At 45.3% G+C, this 17,398-nt stretch overlaps 1 protein-coding gene across 1 annotated transcript in view; it reads left to right on the top strand.

Annotated features, from left to right (window-relative positions):
• Positions 1-17,398, top strand: part of ABCA4 (ATP binding cassette subfamily A member 4) — a 125,544-nt gene that overhangs the window by 39,078 nt on the left and 69,068 nt on the right. The window contains exons 10-13 of the mRNA XM_059916005.1: positions 632-829; positions 13,339-13,544; positions 14,206-14,382; positions 16,397-16,619. Coding sequence (XP_059771988.1) covers positions 632-829; positions 13,339-13,544; positions 14,206-14,382; positions 16,397-16,619 — 804 coding nt within the window. The remainder of the gene's footprint in view (positions 1-631; positions 830-13,338; positions 13,545-14,205; positions 14,383-16,396; positions 16,620-17,398) is intronic.

Raw genomic sequence — 17,398 nt, 5'->3', positions numbered from 1 at the left:
AGGAAAGCTCCATTTGTTTCCTTTGCCCAATAGAGGGTTAATCACCCCTGGAGTTAGATCAAAATATAATAAGCACCAGTTTTGGAAGCTGTCATCATGTGGAATCACCAACTTTGGGTGGGATATAGGTTTCTGAAACTCTGGGGAAATGTGAAAACCGGCGTAAGACCAGTGACCTCCTGAGGTTTCTTGCTGTTATGAATTCACTTGAGGGCCTCAGATTCAGAGGGGCATCTCCCCAAGGGGCCAGCTCTGTAACTGCAAAAGGTGGTTGAGTGTGTCTCTCTGGTCTCATTTTCACTTTCACAAAACCAGGAGATAAGAGTCCTGCATAGCAGGGATAATTAAAAGGGAACCAAAGAAAATCCTTAAGAAAAAGAAAGCTTCCTATATACCATTTCCCTGCCCCTCTCCCCCATCCCCACATAAACTTCTCCCCTCTGTTATAGAGACCTATGTATTGGGGGGAAATGGGATATAGATAGATATGCCTTATGATGGAAGAAAACCCACTAGATTTTTAGGGAGCCTTAAAGTCTATCCTATTTGTTAAAAATTAGAAATGGCCTAAAAACAAGACCAAAGATCCTGTGGAATTCTAAATGCTGTAGCTGTATTGCTTCTTCCCAAGGACACCCTGGAGAACCCAACAGTAAAAGCCTCTTGGAATAGGCAGCTTGGTGAAGAAGGTATTACTGCCGAAGCCGTACTGAACTTCCTCTATAGGGGTCCACGAGAGGGCCAGGCTGATGACATGGACAGCTTCGACTGGAGGGATATATTTAACATCACTGATCGCATGCTACGCCTGGCTAATCAATACCTGGAGGTAAGGGCAGCGAGCCACCTGAGGGCCACATTGGGCCCCTCCAGGACAGCCCTGTAGGTGGAGCCAGAGATCCCTTAGCAAGTCAAGTGGTCTTGGGTTTCAAATCTCATTTTCCCCCCTGAAGAAACAAGAATTCCCACAGCCCCCAGAGATGGATTCTGTTCTCTAACAGCTTATCCACAATTAAATAGTTCCCTCTTCACATCTTCTGCCTCCTAACAGCTCCCTGACTCCTCCTTGGCTACTCCTTCTGCCTTGTAGCTCATACAGTGTCGTGTCTGTCCTCAGCCATCTCCTGTCTGCCATTGCTTCAGTGGCTGTCCATTGGTAGTGTCCACCAAACCTCAAGTTCCAAGGTCCCCCTGCTTGCTGGACACTCCCACCCCCGGGTTATACAGGCACATCAGCCTCAACATGTCCAAAACAAATCTGTATTCTCCCTACCCATAAAGCCTCTCCTCCTCCAGCATTTCCTGTCCTGATCACGGTCCTCTGCAGTTTTCCAGATTCTCAAGCTAGAGGTTTAAGGGTCAACCTTAAATCACCTTCCACTCAACAGCTCTCATTTACTGTGTAACCTTCTGCCAAGCACTGTGCTAAGCGCTTTCACGTACCTTAGTTCATTCAATCCTCTGATAGCTCCATCAAGTGTATGCTATCATCATTCCCACTTTACAGGTGCAGAAGCTGAGGCTTAAAGAGTTTAAATAAGATCCCATCTCACAGCTATTAGGTAGAACAGACAGGATGCAGATCCGGTGTGCCTGAATTCAGAGCCTGCCGTCCTGACCCCTCCACTGCCTCTGTTACGTCCAGTCACTGAGCTTTGTCTCCTCATCTCTAGGTATTTCTCAACTCCTCCTCTTGCTTGCCAGGCTCTCTGAGCCCCAGAGGCCTTGTCATCTCTCCACTAGCCTGTTCTAAAGGCTCACTCCCTGGACTCCAGGGTCCAGTCTCTGTTGGTTCAGGCGCTTCTCCACGCTAACACCAGAGTTACATTCCAAACACACATCTACTGGCATCACTGTCACTCTTACAATCTTAATGACTCCTCCTCAGGGAACACAAGTCCCTTCCAAACCTGCTCCAGCCCACCTTCCCAGCCTCTGCTCACTCATACACCTTCCGCTCTGCTCCACACGTCCTTCCACCACCCTCAGGGACACCCCAGCTTCTCCTGATTTCATCCTTTGCAAATGGCTGTTTCTCTGCCTATTTATGAGAGCCTTTTTGCTTAAATGAAAAAGAGAATTTACTGGTTGACATAACCCGGAAGTTCAGGGGACCTAGGACACTGTGTCCTTCCATCTTACCTTTCTGTTTGCCTTGGCCCAGCTTTGATCTCAGCCAGACCCTTTCCATTTGGTAGTGTGTCAGCTGCTCACAGCCCTCAAAGGTCATCTTTACCCCAAAAACTACACAGAAAGAGGGAGTGGCTTTCCCATAGCATACATAATACTCCTAGAGAGTTCTCAGATTGGCCTGGCCACTCTACCTATCCCCAGTCCCTCAGCGGATTGTGTACCACCACGAGGTAAGGAAAGCACAGTTGGCTTCATCTGAGTCTCATGGACTGAGCAGGATTACTGTGAATTCGGGGAGGGTATTTCCCCGAAAGAAGAAACATAAGGCAGAGAAGTCTGAAAGGACTTTTCCTTCTCCATCTGTTGAGCTTCTCTTCATTCACTGTTTGAGACTTAGCTCTCAAATGTCACTTCCGCTTCGACGTAGGTTAAGTCATTCACTCCTCTGTGCTTCCCTGGCCCCCTCTTTACATCTCTTTCAGACCGTATTCAAGTTAGATTCAAGTTAGCTGTTAACATGTCCGTCTCTGGCAGATCAGCAGGCTGGAGTTATCAGAGTCAAGGAGCCCATCCTAGTTATTCTTGAATTCTCGACCTCAAACTTCCAGGGAACATCTCCGCCTGAGGGCTTATCACACCTGCCACTGGGCCTCGTGTCATATAGAACCATTAGCAGGTAGAAGATGCTCTGGGCAGTAGGAGAGGGAGTTAAGCCAGTGGCCCCCAAGAGCAAGCCCCTCTCCCCAGACTCCTTGGTCCTGAGGATAGCTAACTAGTGAGAAAAAGCCCGGCACCAGCTGTCACCACGGTGCTCTTGAGGACTCCCTGCTGCCCTTGGCGCCCCCAGAATTTCCCTGGAGTGTGTGATGCTCCGTCTCCAGAACCGTGGAAATATTGGCACAGGCTCTCTAGGCGGCCTTTCAGCAGCGGTCAGGTGTGGCAGCAGCACAGCCAAAGTTCAGGTCATTACAGAGTGATTCCCAGCTTGTCTGAAGACAAGAATGACCATGGGTGCTTTTTACGAAACAGATTTCTGGACACAAACCCAGATCAACTGACTCAGAATTCCCAGGGAAGAGGCCTGGTAATCTGTATTTTTACAAACCTGTTGGATTGGTAGGATCTTGGAGTCCCCTTGTACAATTACTCAGTTGACATCGTCTTCTTCTCACGGTGCCTCTACCAGCTAAGTCCCCATCCCTGGCCATGCCCACCACCATCCACCACTGTGCTTATAATACAGGCAGGATTTTTTGGATGGGGTGCAGATGGAGGCACTCTGTTCCTTTATTCTTGCAGAATAGAGTTCAGTGGGTCTCACAATATTTTTGTGAGGTACTACGTATCAGTATAAAGAATACTTCTTAGGTTTGACTTGACATTTGCATGGTGATGTAAAGGGCTTGTTTTCTTGAAGGATCATTTTTTCCATGTAGCTTGTGCTTAATGTAGCAAAAGGCACCCAACAGATACTTAGTATATATTAAATGGTTAAGAATTCAGTCTCTGGAGCCAGACCACTTGGGTTCAAATCCCTGCTAGTTGTGCCTCAGTTTCTGCATCTGTAAAGTGGGGATATTAATAATACTTACCTAATAGGCTTGTTATGAGAATTAACTGAGTTAATTCATGCAAAGCACTTAAGACAGTGCCTGGCATTTAGTAAGCACTTAATAAATACTAACTTTTTAGTAAAATACAAACAAACAAAAAATACTATTTGGGAGGAGGAGAGTGGAATTAGTGAAATCAGGCCCAGCCACTGAGCCACTCCTGGTGCTCCTCTAGGGATTACAAAACTGCTAATCGCATCTCACATAAGCCACCAACACTTCCCTGGGGCCTTGCAATCCCATTAGCCCAGCGAAATGCTCCTAAGCAAAGGCCAAGACTGCCACAGGTCAGTGGCCTGCCCCAGGGGTTCCTAAGAGGAGTTTTGATGGTGGCAGAAACCCAGCAGGTAATTATGCTGAGGTTTCTGATCTTCCTGCCCTGGGGAGCAGGGGAGCGGGAGGAAGGAGGAAAGTGATGGGGAATGAACTGAAAGGAGAAGACGGGGCGGGGGTGGGGGCGGGGGTGTTGGGGGCGGGTGTTGTAAAGCAGTGAGGTAGAATCCAATCATTACAACTGGTCCTGGAATTTTCCGCTTTTGTCCTTGTGTTTTGGGAAGTCTGGAGGAGCTTTGGAAACTCCCCAGCTCTCATCCTGAGGACTACTCAGTAGCAGACAGGGCATGAAAACCTCTTCATGATGGCCTCTCCAGGACAGGGCAGCAAGCATGTTCCTTCACAGGCTGTTCAAGGCTTGACTGAGCCTCTCCTTTTCAGTAATATGACTTTCATTAAAGAGCTTTGAGAACTTCTGGGCCAGCCTTGATGCCTACTTCCCTGCCTATTCCAAAAACGAAAAAAATCATTTCAGGAAAATTCAGCAAAAATACTCTAAAATGTAAATTATGTCAGTTCCGGTCAGTGCTGCACTCAGATGTGATATTGAACAACAGAAGGTCCAAGAACTAAGAGCAAACTTTTAAGCCTTTTGTCATTACAGGAAAGGGGAGTGATTCAATAAGTTTTCTCTTCACCTAATAGAAGGGCCAAGTCCTCTTTCTTTCTGCTCGGGGTGAGGCCTTAGTTACTGGACATTCCACTGAGTATCCTGGAGAGTGTCCCATTCCTCCGGAGCTGCCTTGCTTGGTCATTGTATGCCATGTTAGGCCACTGCTTGGGGAACCTTCTCACCTGCCAGTGAGGATAAATGGGCCTGGATCTCTGCCCATGAGCTACATCACTCTGGGAAAGACACTTTACCTGCTAAGGCTCAATTTTCTTATCTGTAAAATCCAGATAATAACACAACAGACGTCACAGCTGTTGTTAAAGATAAAGTGAGTGAAGCGTGCAGGGCACTCAATACATTTGTGCCATTGACTAGTTAAACCTGTGTATAAATTCTCTGCCCCCGATTCCCCATCTCTTAGGTGGGGCTGTTAGTGCCCCCCTTTCCAAGCGGCTGTGAGGATGAGATTGGAGAGGGCTGGGCACATAGTAGAGCCATTTGATGCATGGCAGCTCTTGCTATGAACCACAAGGATGTCCACCCTTGAACCACAGACCACGTGAGGAATGTAGCTTTTTCTCAGACTCACTTTGTGTAAGCATTAACCAGGATGTGAAGCCACTCTTCATATTAACCTTGTGAATTGGCTTAGAATCAGGACTTTCAGTCCATTCCTGAAGGCCCAGGAGGATGTCTCTGGGGCCATTCTGGCCCTTCTGTGGACAGTGCTTCAGTGGCTCCAGAACTCTTTCTGTCCTTGGAGCACGTCCTCAATAAAGGGCTTCTATAACCTTATTCATCCCATAACCATGTTTAGTCTTTCCCCTGATCCCCTGCCCTTAGCAGGGAAAAAAAAAAATCAAGAATAAAAGACAGACTTCCTGGTCAGAAGGTGGGCAGTCAACTAGGGAAAGGGGTGAAGGTGACATTTTGGGAGCATCACATCTCTAACACGTGGAAAGAGTCATCTCTACAGGCCTTCTGATCACCTTCTCCAAGTCTAAGGAGGCTGAGGGCAAATGAGTCTTCATGTAGGTAAATATCTTAAACTGGTATGTGTATACGCTTACATTCATAATTTATATGTCTTATTCACATATATTTTTCTTCTGAGAAAAGCACAATTAGAAAAATTCCTCTGATAACCCTTTAGTTAAAACAAATATCCACACCCCTCCCCTTTGATTTCTTTGTTTAGCGAAGGGTTAGGCCTGGCACAGATGGAATACTATTTAGAATTCACAGTGTATTTTAATTTCATAGTATATTTGAATTTCAGGTCTTGAATTTAGCATCAGAAAGCTGAATTCAGCCAAACTTTAATATGAAAATACCTCTGATCAAGGCATAAAATTGTACTTTAACCAGTTACAACTTCCTTTCCCTAAGTCTTGAAAAAACATGTATTCATTAACTGCTTTTACCTCTGCTGTCAACACACTCAATATATGTGCATAACTCTTTATTATCTACATGGTGATTATCTTGTTGATGAATTATCAGTAGGGGGATTTTTTGGACCACCTTTCCTCTGTGCCTTGCATGGTCCTGGCCACATGCCACCACTACCCAACCAGAATGTGCTCAGGGAGCGTATTTTTCAGGCTAGCCTAAATAAAAATAGGTTAAGGAAGGTAAAGCTACTGATCGTGTAATTTACTTTAGTCAGATGTTTAGGGATTCGCATAATATCTGCCCTAGTGCTTTCTTCTGTTGATTCATTGTCTCCAAATGTGCATTGGGAGGCTAGGGAGAAGTCAGGGGAAAGGTCAAAAGGGTACAAAAGTCTACACCATTAGAGCAATATTATTTTAAGAGCCATGAACTGGATCATAAGCAACTCATGGGCAATGACCTTATTTTATGGCTCATCGGTCTCTCAGAAACATAGAACTGGGCTGAGGAAGGAGAACACAGTTTGGGGAGGAGGGGGGGTGGGCTCGAGTTGTAGGTAGAAGAAAGGAACTTGTATTTGAGCCTGCTGTGAGCCAGCCACTATGTTGGGCACTCTTACATGTCATCTCATGCAACGCTCCTAACTACCTGCCCAGCAGGCGTAATTGTTATCATTTTATAGAATTAAAAACTGACCTGCCTAACATACCACAGCAGATAAGAGGTGGATCCAGAATTCTAATCCAGACCTGTCTGGCTCTGAAGAGGAAGTTCTTTCTTGTACCACAAGGGGCATATTAGTAGGGGGTTCAGTCAGTGTTGTTTGGATAAATTACATAATGAGTTGGATAGGGACAGCAATTATTTTGTTATATTCAGAATAACAGACACTATTGTGATTCAGTCTTTTCTGCTTGGAAATAACTAGGTTTAGAGTAGGAAACCAAAGAGATTTGAGCTCATTCAGTCATTCATATATTCGCATGAATTGAACTACCTACCTCTGAATAAATACAATTAATCCCTGACCCCTAGAAGCTCACATTCTATTGAGAGAGATAAGCTTGTCATTAAATAAGGCCTTAGTAGTGGTACCTCAAGGAGCTGCTAGAATTCAATCTAATGGAGGAGAAACAAGTTACACAAATCCAAAGTCAAAATGTCACAGATCCTCCAAGGACTGTCAAATATCTTCCAAATTGTCTCCGAAATCCCCCTTCCTCACCCTCTCCATGTATGGCCTCTGTTTACTAGGGCCTGTACCATCTCTCCTAGCTGGTCTCTGGGCCTCTGGTCTCTCACTGCTTCTGTTCAGCTCCCAGACTGCCTCCAGTGAGATCTTTCTGAAACCCCAGTCTTGCCATGATGTACCAGCTCTGTGATTTCGGGCAATATCGCTGTTCCCCTGCCTGAAAAATAAGGATGATAAGTGAAGCTACAGCTAGGGCAGTGTTCACCAGTGTGGCTGGACTGGGTGTTTGTGACTGGCAGGTCCTTTCAATGGTCAGTGCCCAGCTCTGCTGATTATTAAATATTTTGAATATGGTAACACTTCCCTCCCAAATTTGTTGGAATGGTTAAACAAGAAAGCTTTGAGAGCTAAAATCCCCTGCCGTCGTCAGCCAGGCTGTTCTGTCTTTCCTTGGACCTAACTACACAGGAAGCATCACCTGGTGGCTTTGTCCTAGTGTGAGTCTTCATGCTCCAACCTGACCTTTTCATTTGTTTCATTATTGTATTTGTTTATTTTAGGAACGGACATTTTTTAACAGCTGTGCATTTCCTATCCCTTTGTTTTCCTGTCGTGGTGCATTTCCTCACTCTTTGTGGTTGAACATTTCAGATGTCTGTTCACGGTGCCCGGTGTGGTAGATAAAATGTATGGCAACGCCTTTGGCCTCTACCTCACCATCTCAACCAACTCAAACAGCCCAAAACTATTTTATCCAGTGGCTTTTTCCATGTGTTGGGAAACAAATCTTGAGTGTTATGGTCTAGATATGCCAGGAAATTCATTCTGGGATGTTTGCCCACATCCATTGGCATTTTCCAGAAGGAACCCCACGTGTCTCCAGGTCCACCAGCGGGACCACTTGAGACCTCAGTTGGCATTCATCAGCCGCTTTGTTCTCAGCCTGAGTGTGGAAGTCAAATTTGTAAGAGGCAGGATTGTAGAGGCAGTGTCTCTCAGGGTGTAGTGCTTTTCTTATCCCTCACATGTCCTGGGTGTATTAGTCAAAGTACTGTGTCAGCACAGAGTGCCAATCCCCTTTGATTATCAGGTTCAAGCAGAAAAAGAGATTCTTTCTCTCTTTGCCTCCACTGGACATCGTTTCCCACTTAATAGATAATTTATCTATTATTTAATGTGTTTGAATTAGAGTTGGAGAGGTCGCAGTTGAAGAAGGAAGCCTGCTGCTACTGCAGCTTCTTCTCCCAAGGTAGTGTTTGATTTAGCTGTGTAAACAAGTGACTGCATTCTCCAGAGGTCTTAAACACAGCTGCCTGCCCTGGAGAGAGCCACACCTCTTCCGCCAGGGTGCACTCTGGTTCCTGGTGAGTATCAGCAAAACAACAAACAAGGAATTGTAGGATATGTGTGGGCTTCAAATGGCAGTGGTCCTGCCACCCAGATTTTGGCCACAGTAGTTGGGAACGGAAGGAGACAAGGAAACCTCTTCTCTTGCTTTACTGCCCTTGGCTATCACAGGGCATTATAACAATTCTCTTTGAGATTCTGAATTCTGCTTGCAAAATTTGCCCAGAATCTGCCTCTGAAACTGTGAGACAATGAATTTTTAATCAGTGAAGATGCCCTTTGAATTTTTTTCCCAGTACTGGTGCTATTTTTATGCTGAGCCTCTTACACTAGCCATTACTTACCTACCTACAGTATTCTTCCCTAACATCCATGGTCACACAGTTTCTCTCTGTGTAGAACCAAATAGCTTTTATAAACAGACTCTGTGGCTTCAGTCTCATTAGAACCTACTATGTGTTAACTTACAGGCTAATCAGACCACACCAGATATGTCAAAATCCATAACCTTGGTTAAGGGTTTAGTCATCCATCATTGCCTCCCAAACACACTCATGTACACACTCTCATCAATATACATGCTCGTTAGCCAAGATCTTAACTTCAGGGACCAGAGCAAGTACCAAAAGGGAACGAGGTCATTTGCTGTTAGCCAGGTGGCCTCCCCATGAGAATGCAAGGGTACATCATGAGTCATACCTCAGTGGATGACCCAGGGAGTTCTGACTCATGTCCAAATCTGCAATTGCTCTGCCTTGACCTCAGGAAGATGTTCTGGATTAGCTTCATAAGACCTTCCTCTGGTAGAGTTGTCTGACTTTCACCTAATGGCCAATGAGCAAGCTAGTGAACACCAGTGGCTTAGGACCCACCCCACTGCCACCCTCCATTGCCCAGGGGGACACAGCTTTGGCTTCTGTCCGTAGCATTGTTCTAACTAGATGAGTTGCTATGGATCAGCTTGGGATGGGTTATGTTCCCAGCCATATTGTTTTTAAAAGATAACTGCCTTCTTCCCCAGACAAACAGCTGTCATAAATGAAAGGTAACCTGGCAGGGGCTTAAAAGCCACTAGACTCTTTTGATTTTCAAGATATTTTGCAAAAACAGTAATAAAAATGGTATTCATCGAGTCCTCATTACTTGTGAAATAGTTTAGTATCCTACATGGTTAAAACACAGGCTCTCTCCAGGGGAAGTTTGCTCATCATGCCTCTTAAGAGAGCTTGGAGTGATAATCGTAAAGTGGTTGTGATGATTCAAGGGGTTAATATAAGCAAAGCCCTTGGACCAGTTTTGGTCATATTGTGAGCCTGCAGTAAGCACCAGCTTTTATTCTTACCAGGCGGCACTGGCTGGCCCTTCCCAAACAAGTTCATGTGATCCTTAGAACACACCTGTGAGGTAGGCGTATCTCCAGCTCGCAGATAGGGAAAGAGAGGCCACACAGTTAGGAAACAGCAGAGTGGGGATGGCATTCAAACACTACCCTGTACCATCTTTCCAAAGATGATAATTCAACTTTGAAAATGGGTCAGATGTTTCAGGGTAAAAATGAGTGTTTGAGAACCTTTTGGTTTTGTTTTTCCAGAGAGTATCAGGGTACCAGCCTAGGGGGATACAGCAGGAAACATGACTGTGAATCAGCTGCCTGATAAAAGAGCCAGGATGGAGCCCACGTCATTGCAGGACTCAACGATATCACTGAAAACATCAGCGCTTATTCCAGTATAGATTTCCCTTTAAGACATGAAAGGAGAGTTCAAAGAGAATGGGCTAGATTGCTCGGAAAGTCACATTATTAAAATGTGTTTGTTTTTATTAGCTTTTTTGCTTCGCTGAGAGTTATACTGTTACTAACATTATATCAAAAATTCACCTTTCACTAATTTCTCCTAGTTTACCATCTGATTTCGGGTGCACAGGATTATGTTCACAACACACAGTAGTAAAGTTATATTTCTTGCAGCATTTGGGACTTCTAAATTTGAATTAATTCAATTCAGTAAACACTTATTGAGTCCCTTTCATGAGGAAATACTGTTCCAGAGACCTAATGACTAAGACATGGCCCCTGACCTCCGGGAACTTACTGTCTCTAGAGCTGTGCTAACCAATGCAGTAACCACATGTCGCTATTTAAATTTAAATAAATTAAAGTGAAAAATTCAGTGCCTCAGATGCACTAGCCACATTTCAAGTACTCAATCAATAGCCATATGTGGTTACTGGCTACCATGTTGGATAGGGCAGAAATAGAACATTTCCATCACTGCAGAAAGTTCTACTGGACAGTGCTGATCTACTGGACAGGGGCAAGAGATCTTATTTAGGAATTCTGTTGCTCTGACTTCGTAGTTGGAGTATGGCTTACTCTTAGAGCAATGTGAAGGAACAGCGGCACCCTTCAGGCTTGACACTTGAAAACATGGATTCATATTCTGCTTCTGACCTATACTGACCTGGGGCAAGGCCCTAGGATGCCAGTTTCCTCATCAGTAAGCAAGCACATCAGACTGTAAGACCCCTCTATGACTCTGTCTGTCCAAGTGCCCTGTGATGCTATGAGGGAATTGGTAGAATACTCTGTGTGTGTGTGTGTGTGTGTGTGTGTGTGTGTGTCACAGCTAAAAGAAACTGCAGAGAATTTCCATCTCCCCAAGAACTTTCCTGATTATTTTAGAAATTTAATTTCAAGTTCACTCTATTTGTCAATACTAAAACTCTATATATGCAGTCCTAAACTCGACAAACTGATTTAAAAGAAGAGAGAGACAGATTATTTTAAAACAGAGAGATAAGTAATAGCTGTGCTCTCTTACTTTGCAAGACAATCGTGAGCACATGGAGAGCCTGTGGATCAGGCTTTGCCTGTGGCTCCTGGTGTGGGAAGAAGTCTGGGCCTGGCGTTGAAAAATGGGGAGAGAACGCAGGCTCTGCCACTGTCTAGCTGCGTGACCTCTGGTAGGTCTCCTCTTCAATAAAATGAGGATTCCAGGTAACTCACAGGCTCTGTGGGAGAGTTAATGTGTTCCTTTAAGCCTGTGTTACATCAACAGCCTTCTAACCGGGCTTCCTGCTCCCCCTTCCCACCACCAGTGATCTTTCAGAAACATGGTCTGATCTCATATGTCCTACCTCTGCTTAAAACCCTACAGTGGTTTCTTGTGGCTTTTTAGGGTTTGCCAGGAAACTCCTGATTTTAGCATGGAAAGCCCTGCATCCCATGAAACCTCTCAGTTGGCCGGTCACCCTGCAAACCCAGCAGGGCAACTGACCTGGTCCCCACCTGCCTTCTTAGTACACATCTCTTACCTCTCCCCTCTGCTCACCTACGTTCTTCTCTGTACATTGGCACAAGCTGGGGAGTGTTTGACAAAATGCTGATGCCTTGGCCCTGCCTCTTGAGAATCTGATTTCATTGTTTGGGGTGGGACTTGAGTATAGTTGTCTTTTTAACGCTCCGTGGTAGTTCTAAAGCACAGCCAAGGAAGGAAACCACTATTCTATTCTTGCAGGTTTCCAGAAACCCTGCGAGCTGTTCCCTGTGCCTGAGCTGACCTTTCCCTTGCTTTCTTCCCTTGGCTAATTCCTGCTTATTCTCATCCTGCTCAGTAGTCTCTTCCTCCAGGCAGCCCTCTGAGACCCCCCCCCCCGCCCCGGGTAGACTTAGCCTCATCCCTCCACTGGGCTGCTAGACTACCCTAGGCTTGCTTTCACCAGAACCTGATCATTCTGCATTCTGATTGTTGGTTTACTCCAACCCTCTCCCTCATTAGGTCTGGAGTTTCTTTCAGTAAGAGATTTTATCTTTCCTCCTTGTATCCCTGGAGCCAAGCAGGCTCTGGCACATTGCAGGCTTTCAGTAAGTATTCCATGAACAGATTAATCAAGACAAGGCCAGCTGACCTCTTGTGAGTTACATTCTGAGAAAGAAACATGGCACAATAACCCCAGTGTATTATAGAAACAGGAGGTTAAGGATAAAACACATCCAAGTACAATACAACCGCTTTAACAAATCTGTAAAAGTGGACAACTCCCAATATTCAAATTAAAAGAAATTCTTAGTTTTGCTCTTTTCTGGGTAATGATTTTTTTCTCTTCTGGGGAGAAAAAAAAAAAGACATGTTAGGAAATTCCTCCTCCATCCTCATTACCTATCATAAAATTGTAACTGGAAATGATTTCCCTGACGAAATCACTTTGACTTTCTGTTATTTTCTTTCTTCCTCCTTGTTCTTGCCTCAGCTGGCCATCCTTGTGTGTTTGCAGAGAGGCAGGAAGGTTTGCCGCTGGGACTGTTTCTCTCTCTCTTTAAAACTCTTTTATTAGCAGGCTTTCTGATCTTCAAAGCAGCTTGTATCTGATGTGACCCCACTCCCTCAACTCCCCATGCTGGGGAGTGAGAGCTGGGAGTATTTTTGTCATTTTGACGACTTGCATACTTGGACAGCCCGATAGTGCGGTCCTCACTAAATCTGCAGGGATGAGAGCAAGTCAGCGTTCCTAAGCCCCCTTTCACCCCCAAATCTAGACACATTGAAAACTTGACACCAGACCCCGGAGTTAAGCAAACAGTAAGTTTATAGGTCTCCTTGCTTTTGACCCATCCCCTGGGGCAGCAGCCCTGATCCTCTGCCATTTTCTTGCAGTTGAGTCTTTGCAGGTGGTGCTCCTCAGACTCTCTCAACCTTTGTGATTATCCACAGTGCTTGATCCTGGATAAGTTTGAAAGCTACGATGATGAATTTCAACTCACCCAACGAGCCCTGTCTCTGCTGGAGGAAAACAGGTTCTGGGCTGGTGTGGTATTTCCTGACATGTATCCCTGGACCAGCTCCCTACCACCCCATGTGAAGTACAAGATCCGAATGGACATAGATGTGGTGGAGAAAACCAATAAGATCAAAGACAGGTGATGTTTCAGGAGATCTCAGAAGGACCTGGGCATCCCCAGTGATGTATGAGGCAAGGAAAGGGGGCTCCTGTGGGCTCAGGCCACCCATCTCCTTCAGGGGCAGAAAGGTTACTCAGAAAGGCACAGAAGCACTTTGATATCAAAGAACTAAGCTAGACAGTAGATCCTGCTAGTTGGTGGGACCAGGAGAGTTCAGCTACCCTGTCTTTACCCCCTCAACTCAGCACTTGTCCCTGGCTGGCCTTTGTGCAATTTGGAGATGAAAACCTCTAGGTTTGAGTTATTGAGTTATCTTCACATAGAGATTCTGCAAATGAGGTTTCACCAAAGTCACTGGGAAATTATGTTTGGTACAGGGTAGGGGATTGAGACTGGACTCAGCCTGTAAATCAATTAAATTAAGTTAAATCAGAGGAAGTAAGATATTTTGTAAAGCTCAAAGCAGAGTACTTGAATGAAAGCAATTACAAATCGTGCTGTGGCCAATGTTCATAATTGAGATTTAACCTGTGAACTGGAAAATAGAATCAGATAGTGTGGAAAAGTTCAGGGGAAAGTTTCAGGAGAGTGAATACTGAGTCCCCTCGTGCTTATGACCAGTGAGTGAGCTGTCCATTCCCATTCCCATCCTTTGTCCCTCTCTCCGGTTTCTTCTTAGGTACTGGGATTCTGGCCCCAGAGCTGATCCTGTGGAAGACTTCCGATACATCTGGGGCGGGTTTGCCTATCTGCAGGACATGGTTGAACAGGGGATCACAAGGAGTCAGGCCCAGGCTGAGGTTCCAGTTGGAATCTACCTCCAGCAGATGCCTTACCCCTGCTTCGTGGATGACTCGTGAGTCTGAGGTCCCAATCCCCCTCCAGGACAAGCTGATCAGGTTGCTGGGGTGGGGTGAGGTGGAGGTGCTCCACAGGCTTCAATCTCTTTGGAGAAAAAAACCCGGGGCCTGGGACCGGCTCCGGGAGAATGGAGCTCTGATTGAGAAGCCTGCTTCTCCTCGACTCCGGGCAGGGTCAGATGGACAAGTAAAGTGGGAGAAAGGAGCTGGTGTTGTGGGTGGAAAAGGGAAGGTGAAAATTAAAGCAGGGGAAGTGAGGTTGGGGGAGGGGACAAAGGCTTTTAAAATTTCCACTGCGTAGTATGTTTGGTATGTGGAAGGGTTCAGGTCAGAGTGTTTGCCCAGTGACTGCCAAAACAGCAAATTAGGACTCTGCATCACAAGTAGGTCCGGTTCCTAGGAGCCTTGGAATAATGCAGCTCCTTCCCTAATTAACATTCTCATGATGTATGCTTAATGAAAAGGTAGACGGATGTGTTGGATGAGCTTGGGCCCTCCCTGCCTGCCCACCCCCATCCCCAGGCCTATACATTTGCTGGCAAGTAGCAAACTAAGCAAGTAGCCCACTGTTTTCTGAACATGCATTTGGGGGGTGGTAGAGGGAGGGTTAAAGAGGGAGAAGGGGCTGGGAGGGCTCATTTACTATGGTGGATGGGGGCAGAAATGCTCCCAAGGACAGCAGCAGAGATCTGCAGTTGGCTTAGGGATTCAACTCCTAGAAGAAAACTGGGAAGTTCACCATAGTGTACGTGTGGGTTTGCAGGGTTCAGGGAGGAGATAAACGTGCACAGCCTGTAAAAGGAAGAGTCAAATTGCCAGCTGGCAAGGTAGTAAAATAAAGCCCAGTATGGGTGTAACACCTCAGTCCAATCCGTTCTCCTTCAGCTCTACAGAAGACTAAAAGAGATAACAGGGGCTGTTCTACAGTCAGTTTAAGTTTGGACAATAGGCAGAGATGGGAAATGGAGCCGGGGCAAAAGCCCAGCTCTACTTCTAAGATCAGAATAGGAGTAACCGGCAAGGAAGTGGGGTAAACAGTGAGGAGGCGGTAGGGATTCTGGCCATTCAATGTGGGAGAGCCCTCTGGTGGCAGGTCCCAGAAGGGCAGGCATTATGAATTTATGGTTCTCTCCCTAGGGCCATCTTGAGTGAAACCCTCCCACGCTGGAATTGGGCCCTTCTTGTGACACCCAACAGATTTCAAGAAATAATAATCTCAAGGGCTTTTACTAGCACATAAAGCACAGGGAAAACATATGTAAAGTTCACAGTAGAGTAATTCCAGAATATCAACTCTGCCCTGCTTACTGGAATGAATATCCATGGATGTACTCCACCAGTACATGGCTGGTGGAGTCAGTGACTATTGAATCACTGATTGATTTGTTGCTGGGTCAGTTATTTTGTGCCTCTTCCTGTGTAACTGGGGTTTGATCCTCCTGGGTAGACAGTGCTTCACTGGCTGACCCCTTGGGGAGCCCAGTTATTGACCTCATCACCACCAGTTCCCTTTGTCCACCTTCTTGGGCTTCAGTGTCAGTTAGCATGTATCTACCTATTCCAGTCACATCCCACATCATCAAGTCTGCAGTTCTTTCCTGGGAGATCTTACAAGAAGCTCTATACTATGTAACATACATAGTATGATTTTATTTACACATTTCACTTACAGAGCACTCATCTGGACTAACCAAAAAGCTGCCTGAGATCTTATAAAGAACATCTATACTGTGTAACATACGTAGTACAATTTTATTTACACATTTTACTCACAGACTTTTCATCTGGGCTAACCAAAAGGCTACAGTCTTTTGCTCTAAAGAAAAAGTAATCCTTTGGGACAAAGTGCAATGTATTAAAAGAGTCAAGTCCATTGAGTGCCTGGTGGAGATTTTTCTGCCTTTCCCTCCACCTGGGCTTTGTTCTCAACATATTCATTCAACAAACATTTACTCCACCTCCACCAGGTACAAGGCAATCTACTATTCTGCTTCTCTCCTCTTGCTTTAGTTTTATGATCATCCTGAACCGCTGTTTCCCTATCTTCATGGTGCTGGCCTGGATCTACTCTGTCTCCATGACAGTAAAGAGCATCGTCTTGGAGAAGGAGTTGAGACTGAAGGAGACCTTGAAAAATCAGGGTGTCTCCAACACAGTGATTTGGTGTACCTGGTTCCTGGACAGCTTCTCTATCATGTCGATAAGCATCTGTTTCCTGACAATATTCATCATGGTAAGCCAGATGGAGAAGGTTCAGAAAACCTTGAATAATTTTATTCCTCCCACTTTTCTTCCTGTTAATGAACTTGTGCCTAGATTAGTCATCTGGCCACCAAAGATAGCATGACATGTAGCTGCCTGGCCATTTCAGCCAAGGTGGAAGACACTTAGAGAGACAAAGTCTTCCCCGAAGAGCCACTGCGTCATAGCATCTTCCCTGCTCCCACTTCCTGCCTGGGGAACCACAATCTACGTAGATTATCCAACCCCATTACGTGGACTATCTGGAAAAGCTGCTGTTAGCAGAGCCCAGCACAGGGAGATTGTGTGTGCAAAGCGTTCTCTCTTTTCAAATACAGAAGAAATGAATCCATTTCATTTCTTTTCTTGGGATTACTGTCCCAACCACCAGCTGGGGTGGGAATGTGGAGGGCCTCTTCAGTGTATTAGGAGAGGAGATCTGGAATGTTTATTAATTACCATCATGTCACACCATTCATGTCTTGACCAAAGAACATTCTGCTGCCTACAAAATCTCTAAGACCTCTCTGTTTTAAAGGGTGGAATTTGGAGTCCATCCTTTCTCAGTGACAGGAATTTTATAGGCGCAGATAGCATGCATAGGTCCATCCTCTGCAAACTTGCAGCTCCCTTGCAAGTTAGACTTGTAAATAAAACATTATTTCATAACACACTGCTGTGCTTCATGTTTAACTCCTCCACAGTAGATGATCTTTTGTACTTGTTGAATGATAGGACATAAATTTAGGTAACTTTTTATATTTATTTGAT

Source organism: Balaenoptera ricei, chromosome 1, assembly GCF_028023285.1.
Source record: "Balaenoptera ricei isolate mBalRic1 chromosome 1, mBalRic1.hap2, whole genome shotgun sequence".
Taxonomy (NCBI): domain Eukaryota; kingdom Metazoa; phylum Chordata; class Mammalia; order Artiodactyla; family Balaenopteridae; genus Balaenoptera; species Balaenoptera ricei.
The sequence above is the reverse complement of the archived record's forward strand: the minus strand, read 5'-3'. Positions and strand labels throughout refer to the sequence as shown.